The 11,209-nt window shown below is 35.3% G+C and overlaps 1 protein-coding gene across 1 annotated transcript; it reads left to right on the top strand.

Annotated features, from left to right (window-relative positions):
• Positions 1-7,204: 7,204 nt before the first annotated feature.
• LOC120143823 (putative zinc finger protein At1g68190) lies at positions 7,205-10,983 on the top strand. Its single transcript, XM_039158054.1, has 5 exons — positions 7,205-8,166; positions 8,503-8,829; positions 8,975-9,202; positions 9,694-9,914; positions 10,795-10,983. Exons 1-4 carry the CDS (start codon positions 7,651-7,653, stop codon positions 9,871-9,873), a joined length of 1,251 nt encoding a protein of 416 aa, XP_039013985.1. The 5' UTR covers positions 7,205-7,650; the 3' UTR covers positions 9,874-9,914; positions 10,795-10,983.
• Positions 10,984-11,209: the final 226 nt, after the last annotated feature.

Below are 11,209 nucleotides of genomic sequence, written 5' to 3'. Positions count from 1 at the left end.
CTACAACATTTAATAAAGATATGATATTTAAAGCTCAAAATTTTCTAAAGTCTCTAAGTATTAAGAACATACACCAATAATGTTCAAGGGTTTCTAAGGACTCTAATTCTAACAAGTCTTTAAAGCATTCTCATAACATTTCACAATTCAAAATTTTTTATTATTGGACATCATCAAAATTCTACTAAAACTTTATTGGTTTTATAATAATAAACATATAACATTACAAATGCAGTTCCTAAATATTGTAACACAATGTTAATAAAACAACATGCAAATACTTAGATATTCTAAACACCATTAACAACTTAATTGGACACACAACCCCAAAACTAAAGGTTACATTATCCTCAATGCATGCAAACAAAAACATGAAAAGTAAAGAAAATAACATGAGGGGATGAACGATACTCCCCTATGTGAGTTTCCTTTGGCTCTTTCTTGGGTTGATTACGCTTGGGCGGATCTTCTTAGCTGTCACATTGGCCTTTATCAAACTTTTACGATTTTTTATGGTTGACATTACCACAGTAGTAGTGGGGATTGGAGTCATTGATGCAACAATAAAATCATTCTCTTTTGGTGGTGGTGCAGGTGATTGCACCTTTTGTTGCTTTATTTGTCTCGTAGCACCGCCAACCTTCCCAGCAACAAAATCCTTTGGTAGATTAGCTCCAGCTCTTATCGCTTTGACAACATTGTTGATAATCTTATCAACATCAAGGTCTTTCTCATCAGCCGTTGTAACGTCACGAGCAACTCTATCATCATTTAAGTCCAAAAATTGCCATCTAACTTGTTTCTTTGGGGTCTCATTTGATTCCAAACTTTGTTTCTCTTCAGGGAGGTTGGTTTTCTCCTCGTTGAACTCTATTAAGTCAACATCCTCATAATCTACAATAAGTACTTTAGTAGATGCTTCCAAAGCAATCTTCTTATCTCATCATCTTTCTCTTCATCAGTTTCTTTCTTAGTCTCATCATCCTGCTTTGTTTTAGCATCTTTGGCAGCATCATCTTCCTCAGTCTTTGTGTCATCTTCATCAATGCTAGTGGAACTATCCTCATCAACTGACATCTTTGGTGGGGTTAGGCCTTCAAATATTTGAGTCAAGAAAGCCAAGAACATAACCACCAACTTTTTAAACTTATTGGCTATCAGTTTTTAGAATGCTTTGTCATGTTCTTGCACATATTCCCAATATTGAATTTGAGCAGAGTGCATTTGAGATTGATTGTGCAATGTATGACTCAACATTGATAATATACCCTCTTTTCTCGCTGCAACAATCCCTAGAGTACTTTGTAGTTTTTGTAAAGTAGGGTTGATTTGTGGTGCAGGGGTCTGGTCAGTAGTATGTGTAGCATTATCATCATCATCTTACTACTCTGGTTCAAACCACTTTGCATTGTCCTCTTTATAGATGTTGGTGTAATAATACTCTGATTTTATAAAACCTGATCAGAGGACAAGGTAGCCACTTGTGCTTGTTTGCACAATGTAATGATTAAGGATGGAAAAAATAAATAGCGAGAAGTCTTTTGTGAACATGCATATAACTCTGCATAAATAATTTTTTCAACATTAATATGGCGTCCAAAAAGAATGGAGTGAAAAAGAAAAATTATATCCTTAATGATTGAGGAAAAATGCATTGTGAATATTAATCCATCCACGGTCGGTCAGACATAGATCTGCATTAATCTGCTCCAAATCATGGGCCGTGAGGTTTTTAGTGAACTCTGAATGCTTGCATTCAGCTTCCTCGATGCTCAGCAATATGTTTATTGGCTTGGCCCACCTATGAACCATTTTTTCTTCAACAAACACTGGGAGTTTTTACTCAGTAGTAAGGTTATTGTAGAAATCCCAGACAAGTTGTTGAACAAAAAGGTTTCCCACTTGAGTTTTACGATGGTGTCAGTGATGTAGGCATAGACACATGAGTCTTCAACCGAAGAAATGTCAAAGCCTTGCTCATAGCAAAACTCGCATCCAGAAAATTTTTCCTCATACATGCGTTGCTATTATGCCTCCATAAATTGCATGGGACCTGTGCTGGATACAACCAACAAGAGGGAAGGTGGTATTCGTGGTGGTGGCGTTGACCAGGGTTTCAAATCGCGGTCGCAATCGCGTTTTCGGTTATTTCAGATTTACCGTGATTGCGGCCGTCGCGGGCACTATTGCGGCTGTCGTAGATGTTATTACGGCCGTCGCGGGTAACTCGGACGGCGACGAAACCGCTATATCGCGACCGAAATCGCGATCGCAAACCGTTTTTTAAAACCCTGGCGTTGACATTCAACATGTCGTCTTTGCAGTAGCTAATTTCTTCTTGGTGACATGATCAAAGATTGAAAAAAATGAAGATAAACTTAGGGTTATTCCTAATTATGCTTCTAATAATACTTAAGTCCAAGATCCTCATAGGTAACAAGAACATATATCATAACTCTTTTTTAGAGTTATTAGTTGTATCCTGATGCGTCTTCTTAACAAGTATTAGTATTAGATTATGTAACAATGTCCCAATATTAATAATATAATTTATGAATATGTAGGAGCGCATAGATATTTTTGAGAGAATATACCTCTAGCCTGTACATATACTTGGTATAATTGTGATTATAGCAAATGTGGAAAAGATCACCTACCTTTGGTCGCCATTGGAAGATGTTTGGGAACATCCATACCAGATAAAATACCGTAATAATGGCCTGTCATACACTTTAGGAACCCATAGACATACATAGAGTTCTAAAAATATTGTATGACAAAATAAGATCCTCAACAAAGAAGTTGATACATGTGCTTGTACCCTAATGCCACTAGGAATTTCTACAACAATAGAACAAATATAAATTGTTTGCTGCATCACCCTCCACGTTGGGTCATGAGAATCCATGGTCTAAGCTATCCTTGAACATAATACATCATTGTTTACGAGACATTGGAAACTATAGGATAAGAAAATTCTGATGTAGCACGCAACTAATCTCCTTCTTAGAACCACGGAATTGTAAGGCAGTTGCGCCTCGAGCCCCGTGAGAGACACAAGCCTCCACCGAGATATGAAACCTCTTACAAGAACAAGAACCAGTCGCTATAGACAGTGTAACACTATGTCGATCCATGAAACAAGAATGAATTTGATCACTTTGAAGTTGTGACAAAACATGTGGCCAGAGTAAGACCATGTACCAAAACCTTGCATCGAACTACCATAAAGATAGTATCGATGGCCAGAGAATTCCACATCTAATCCAGACAGATTAAGATGGGAATCCGAATAGGAAAAATAGAGTTGAAACTGTGAAGCATTATGTGTAATTCTATAATCAACGCAACCAGACTTATGTAACCAATAAAAATAAGAAATCCAACAAAGAAATATAAAATATGAAACTCACCATGACCAAGAAGCAAAACCTTGCATCGAATCATTTAAAAAATGATATCGATGGCCAAAGAATTTCTTATCCAAAAGATAGAAGTCTGTAATCGTATGCGGATATTACAATCACTAATTCGAACAAAAATTCGCCCACATTGCCAAGAAACCATATGTATAACAGGAGTACTAAGATAATGCATAGCCAGACACAATTCATGGTTTGACCATTGATGGTTCATAATGTTTTGATAAGGCAAACGAAAAAGACTGATTTTGGAAGGACAACATATATTTGAAAAGCCATAAACATTAAGCTGCTAAAGTATCCAGTACGAAGAACCACTCAGAATCAAATTATCAACATTGAAGGAATCATCAAAACATGTCTGATCATGATGTATGAAAGTGTTCATTTGAACAACATACCCAGATTGTGCCCATTATATTTGGATACCGGTTATGATTGATCTTGAGCGTTCATTCCGAATGCAAGCGACACCCGTCCCTAATGCATCCCACATCGGACTCTCCAATGGTTCCAATCTGAAATAGACTAGACGATTATTGATGAGCACTCGTATAATCTTCAATTCTTATTGTCGAGCAATATGTTTGTTCCTCAAATCAACAAAATTATTGTGTAAAAACCCTAATAAACAATGGTATGCGCATTTCATGTAAACCAATAAATGACAAAGAACTAAATTAAAATATATCACCCAAATATATGTATTACTGTTGGATCGAAAGGGAAGCAGCACAGGATTGTAAACCCATTTTCGCTGCGGAAGAGAGGTCAGATCATTCACACACAAAGGCCAAACCATTCGTTTATCCAAGAGATTGAAAATGACTGTGCACACATGATATTGGAACCCTCGAAATTCCATAATAAAACGAAACCAATGAAAATATATGAGAACTTGCATCAATCTACCACGACCGTGGTTTTGATGGCCATAGAAATAGGCCTTCATGCCCAAGAAGAATAAGAGAATGGCACAAGAAGGAGATTCCAAAGAGAGAGGGAGAAGAGAAAATTCAGAAAAAATTCAGAGAGAATTTTCTCCATTGATTTTTCCACTCAAACATTGTAACTTAATTTTAGAAAAGATGATGACCAATTTAAGGTCGGCTCCCACCTAACTATTCATATGTTCCAAACCCGTCCTTATCTGTTAAAAAATTGGCAAACATCTGAACTGGACGTTAACATGCTGACTAAGATGTGATAAAATTTAATCTCATAATCGTTTGAATTGTATTTTATGGATTGACTGTCCATTTACATTTTACAGTCGAGTTAGTACTTAAAATATTATACTGTTGAGTCAATGCTTGAAAGTAACAATGGTGCAAGTGGACATCATTAAAAATAATTTTATCATATCCTAGTTAGTAGGTTAACGTCCAGCTCAGACAGTCGTCAAATTTTTAACAGAAAAAGAAGAATTTGAAACATATGAATAGTAGAGTGAAAATTTTGTAACTTTTAATAGTTGGGAGATTCAACAAAATATCGCCATGTAATTAGGGGTCATTTTGTAAATTTTAATAATTGAAAGACCCAACAAAGCAACACTCTATAGTTAGAAGATCATTTATGTACTTTACCCTAAGATTATTCGAGATTAATGTTGACTAAGATTTCTAAATTGAACTCGACATGTATAGTTATTAAGATTTATTTATATTTTTTAATGATTTTTTTATAATTTCTTAGAAGTTGATTTCGATGCTTGGAGTAAATAATTAGGTAAAATACACCAACGGTCCCCCGATTATAGGTTTTACTTTATTGAGTTTCTTGACTATTTAAAGTTATGCAATGGTTTCTTGACTATCCCAACTACGAAAAAGTTACATAATGGTTACCCAATTATTCATATATTCCAAACTTGTCCTTTTCTATTAAGAAATTAATAGCAGTCTAAGCTGGACGTTATCCTACTGATTGTGATATAATAAAATTTGATCCCAAAATATCAAACAATTATCATATCTCAGTAACATATTAATGTTCATCTCAGACTATCATCATTTTTTAACGAAAAATGATGACTTTAGAACATATGAATAGTCAGTGACTATTTTGTAACTTTTAATAGTCGAAGGACTCAACAAAGCAATGCTCTATGATAGTAGGACCATTTTATAATTTCTAATAATTGAAAAACTCAGCAAAGCAATACGCTATAGCCAAGAGACTATTTGTGTATTGTATTCTAAATTATTTGGGCATTTAAAGTGATAGTTTAATCCTTTGGACACCCCTCTAATCTTGAGGGATTCAGAATCGAATTTAAAATTTTCCCAAAAATTCAAAATTGAATTTTGTTCGGGTTTCTTGAAGGCTTAATTATATGCCCAAACTATATTGCTTTTCTCAAATAGGTGGTCAAACTTTTTTAATCATCTAAGTGCCCAACGTTACAAATATTACTACTTTAGGTGTCTGGGCTGTAATTGTCATTAATTTTCTACGTTAAGTGACACATGTCACGTTCTGGTAGTTTTCAATTTTTTAAAAAAATTAAAAATTATTATATTTATAAAAAAAACCAAATTTCTCTTAAATTACAAAAATCCTAGATCCCTAACCCTAACCCACCGATGTTACCCTTACTAGCCACGGCCATCGCCGTCAACATAGTCTCAACCATCTTCCTAATCATATGTTTTCATAGTTGTCGCCTATTTCCCGTCGGGATCGCACGGGGTCTCGATTTTCAACATAGGATTCATGGGGTACAAACGTCGATTGACCATCGATTGGTCACGATTTCATAGGGTTATTGATTGTCGGGGAAAGTGAGGTTGGGTGGAGCTTCGTTGGATGGTAAAGGGTAAGAATAAGCATGGGTTTAAGGGTTGAAATGAGGGTTTTTAAAGTTTTGGGACTATTTAAAAAACTTTGTGTGTTTTTTAAAATATATAATTTTGAATTTTAATTTTAAATAAAATTTTTAAAATTATCAGAACCTTACATATGTTCTTTAACGATAGATTTAACGGTTGTTATAGCCTGAACACCTAAATTGATAACGTTTGTAACCTAGACACCTAAATAGTTAAAAAAAATTGACCACCTATTTAAAAAAATTATATAATTTGAGCACTTATTTTATAATTAAGCCTTTCTTTAACATTGTTAATTGTCGTGTCGGTCGTAGCCGTCATTCTTAGCAATTATACAGCCACGTGGCAAGGTGTTATTGGAGTGGCGGGTAAGCTTCTTGATCACTTGACAAGGGAACTGAAACGCCAAACGAAACAGTTTCACAGGCACAATGGATAACGCTGGGGGTCCCACAAAGGATAACGTGTTAGTTTCACGTCAGCATAAAGTTCACGCCCTCGTTGCACACGTAATCCAAACAGGGTACAAGGCAGGTAAGATTAATGGAAAGAAGAAAAAAAGCGAAAAAGCAAATCAAAACAGAAAGGAATGTGAAGGTAAACGATAACTCAATCAAAAGCTAACAACTTTTCTTTTAATCTTGCTTTGATTTTTCTCGGAAAAATTTTTAGTTTCCTTCTATATTTATTTTTTCTCGAGAAACCAGCAAAAGGTACGTGTGTGTCGTTCATTTCGATTTGTTAAGTTTTCGATCTTTGTATCTTAAATCTCTTTTGTTTAACGATGGATCAGCTGAATATATATATAAGTTAAATTTGATGTTTATTCATAATTCGATTGTTTTTATTTTTTTCTTTTTTAATTTTGAAAGTTGTTTGTGGAGAATTCTTAAGACCGGAAAAGAAATTGCATGAGAAAGAATAATTCTAATTAGTTTCTGCTCAGTTAGTGATTTTATTTATTTATTTTTCGCTTTGCAGTTAGAACTGATAGAGATCAAGGGTACTTTCTTCTCTTTTCTCAAGAAAATCTAATTTTTTGTATATTAAGGTGCCTTTGCTTTCTAAATCAGATTTTCAAACATTTGTGTGTGTCGAACATGAATATGCGTATATATTCGTATTTGTTAAGATTTTGTATATCTAGAGAATTTTTGAAGGATCATATTCTAATACCGATAACCTGAGAACATGAAGAGTTCCACTACCATATGTAGTTTTGATTTCTCTGTAACTGTCATGAACTTTTGTAGATCTTGGAAGGTGGAGCTGGCGATTTCTTCATCAAAAGAACATCATCTTTTTGTTCCATTATCAAGCTTATGAATTTGAAGTGATCATTTGAATACACATACATACCAGAAGACATTTTTTTAATATTTTGGAGCTCTGACATGGAGAAAGTCTGTGAATTCTGTACAACTTCAAGACCAGTTGTTTATTGCAAATCTGATGCAGCCCATCTGTGCCTTTCCTGTGATGCAAAGGTCCACTCAGCCAACGCACTTTCGAACCGACACCTTCGTACCCTCCTATGTGACTCGTGCGGACTCTTCCCATCACATGTTTGTTGTTTTGATCACCGGATGTTCTTGTGCCCTGGTTGTGATCAAAGCGTCCATGATGCTTCTTCCCAGAACCACCAGAGGCGTGCAATTAGTAACTATTTGGGGTGCCCTTCTGCCAAGGATTTTGCAGCATTGTGGGGTTTTGAAATTAATGAATCAGATAACAATCCTCTTCAAGATCAATCTTTATCCAATTCGTGCATTTCTATGAATGCCAATGTGGTTGAACCGAGGAATTTAAGACAGTCTTGTTCGCGAATTGGTGTCTCTTTGAGTAAATCGGGTGTGTCTTCTCTCGCTGCTAGAGGACACAATTCCGGGTCAAACAGTCAACAAGCCAAGGTTAATTGACATGATTTATTTGAAAGAAGATCTTAGAGATTTGTCAATATTTTTCTTCAACTGTTATACTTTTCCTGTAAGTAGATCCTCCCAATCTTCGCAATATGCAGCAAACATATATCACCTGTGGTTAGCTATTGTGATCTATGTTGCTTTGAATCTTCGTTTTTCTTGAAGCACTTATGTTCGGAATATATTCAAACTTGAGCATTTTTGTATGACCTCTAGGGAACTCCGAAGAAAAAAAAATTGAGCATACACATGTCGAGCACATATTTGGACATGGGTATTTTATGAGATCAGTATTCTTTTTATACTTTGTTCTTGTTATTGCAGGTTCTTAACAAAGTTCAGCTGGTAAAGAATACTTCACTGATTCTGCAACAGATTCTTGACCTGAAAAGCCTTCAGCTCACTGAGGGAGACAGTCATTTTCCTTTTAATGGTGGCCTAGAACGAGCTGCCACATCTTCAATATGCACCTCTTCAAAAAATGTTGATAGTAATCTAGTCCATGATGTTGGTATCAATATCCATCGAAGTAACAATCCGCTTGAGGAGCTGAATATGGATCTGGACAACCTATTGCCATCTTCAACTTCCGGGATGCCTTTCTACGGGGAATCTATTTGGCTATGCAAAAGTCCAATCCCTAATAGTCAGGTGCGTTACACTGATCACCAAGTTACCAAAATTGATCGTGTGCATAATTGATCTTCATTTTTTTCTGAAGTAACAGTATTCCAATATATGTGTTTACAATGGGGTATGATGTTTGTTAAGTGTGTTTTCTAATTGAATTCTGCAGTTATGGTCACAGAATATGCAAGATCTTGGAATTTGTGAAGACACGTTTTGCCAAGATGACTTGAACATGCCTGATATTGATTTATCTTTCCGCAACTTTGAAGACCTGTTTGGTGTTGATCAGGGCCCAATGGGGGGACCACTTGCTAATAAAGATGTTCCGAGTTCATCCATAGAGAAGGAGATGACCAACAACAACTCGGATAATGTTAATGCTATTTCAATGGAGGTCAGGATCATGTCACTCATTTTTTTCTTTTTATCTTATGACTTATACAGATATTTGGCTAGTACTTGTATTTGATGCATATTACGATATTTGTCCGATGCATATAAAATTTGAACCTTAAAGAACCCTTTTGAACCAAATTGTTCATCACTGATTTTATATTTGGGAGAAAAAAAGATTTTGAAAAAAAAAATGATATCCGAGTAATATAGCCTTGAACCTTCTATTTGTGTGTTCCTTTATTGCCAAGACAGCGGACTCATTTGTTTTCACTATTCAGTCTGCTAACATAGAAATGGAGTTCTGACCCTTTATTTTTTTTTTAAAAGAATACTTATTTTCCAATATTCGTGTCCATTATGAATATGAAGATATGGTCTCCAAGGATATTTCAAATACAGAAATTTGAACGCACTCACGTTCGTGTCTGGGTAACAAAGGAAATTAATATGGATCCTTTCAGCTAACCACATTTCATTCATAACTTCCAGGGAATCAGCGCTTCTGCTTGCACAATTCAACCATCTTATTCAGCAATGTTGTCTGTTTCAAGGTTCAGTGCTGATACTAGTGCTCCCGACTGTCTTGATAATGAAGTTTCACCTCTCGTAGATGGGGAAGCTTCATGCATTTCACCGGACTTAGATGGCTTTCATTCAGAAGCCAGATAAGATGCCATGATGAGGTACAAAGAGAAGAAGAAAGCCCGACTGTGAGTATCAATTTTCTCTTTTCTTGCAGATTGTCTATGTTATTTGGATTTAGGTGTATATAAGTATGCGCTTGGAGTATGTCCTAGAGATACGAACATAAAGGATCATATCCGATTCAAAATACCTGTGTTCATCACCCATATTCGATATTTTGGACATGCGAGTAGAGATACGATCTTCAAAAAGACCTTTCAAATACATGAACTTTAAAAATTTGAGAAGAACCATGTCAAACACATCCATATCTGACAATTGTATTCAAGTCCAAGTAACATGATATTCGGCAATGGAGGCTTCCAAGTCAGTGGAAACAAATATACCAGTGTGTAACTTTGCTCCCAATTTCCACTGAAAGTTCACAGTTGTAAATTTATAACTCGTGCCTTGTACCTAATTTTTGCTCAAACTTTAAGTTCTGTGCATAAAGTTAGTACCATTGCAATTTGCAAACAAGCATGTTTATAGAGTTTTCTTGCGCAATTACCTAGTTTTGAGAATAGTAACGCAGGTAAAACCAATGTTACTCGGATTCTATGTTACATGAATTCAGGTATGTCTCATGTATATATTCAACATGGGTGTATTTAATATTTTCTCCATACTAGATGTCTGGGTATAGATGGAACATGAGCATTTAAACGAAAAGATTTGGAGCAACATAACCTAAAGTACTTGTGTTTGATACATGTGTCCTACATACATTCGAGTCGAGTATATGAAGACAAGAGTATGAATCCTTCATGCATGTGAAAAAATTCAGGAAAAAAAAGAAGTTAAACATACATATGTTGAACATATAACTGTCATTCCTCTTCCCAAGAGGAGGCAGCTCTCTGTTGTATTATTGTTTATTATATATAGTCTTTGAATGTTGCTCAGGCATGACAGACAAATTAACTGTGCATCCCGGAAAGCTAAAGCTGATGCAGAGAAGAGAGTAAAAGGGCGAATTCTAAAGACGGAGGACTATGATTCTGATCATCCAAATGTGGAAAAGTGCTATTAATTTCCTCTCTCTGTGTGTGTGTATATATATATATATATATATATATATATATATATATATATTGTACATATATTATGGAATATCATTTCCAGGTTCTGTAAGTACCACCTGTTACTCAATCTTCTATTCAAAACTCAACCAATTCTTCCACTTCCATCTGTTTAAAATTTTTTGTTAATCATCGCAGAAAGAAAAAAAAATGGCATTTTTTCTATTCATGAAACTAATGTCATGTAAGCGGTTTGCATCTATGCTACTGGATTCAAGTTTGATTATCGAATCTGAGTG

Source organism: Hibiscus syriacus, unplaced genomic scaffold (assembly GCF_006381635.1).
Source record: "Hibiscus syriacus cultivar Baekdansim isolate YM2019G1 unplaced genomic scaffold, ASM638163v2 tig00110864_pilon, whole genome shotgun sequence".
In the NCBI taxonomy this organism is placed as follows: Eukaryota; Viridiplantae; Streptophyta; class Magnoliopsida; order Malvales; family Malvaceae; genus Hibiscus; species Hibiscus syriacus.
This window is presented reverse-complemented; position numbering and strand designations above follow the sequence as displayed.

Excerpts from the sequence above, each read along its gene's own strand:
- LOC120143823 (XM_039158054.1), top strand. The coding sequence starts at position 7,651 with ATGGAGAAAGTCTGTGAATTCTGTACAACTTCAAGACCAGTTGTTTAT. Across the intron at positions 8,167-8,502 it reads CAAACAGTCAACAAGCCAAG|GTTCTTAACAAAGTTCAGCT; the intron begins GTTAATTGACAT and ends TTGTTATTGCAG. Across the intron at positions 9,203-9,693 it reads TTAATGCTATTTCAATGGAG|GGAATCAGCGCTTCTGCTTG; the intron begins GTCAGGATCATG and ends CATAACTTCCAG.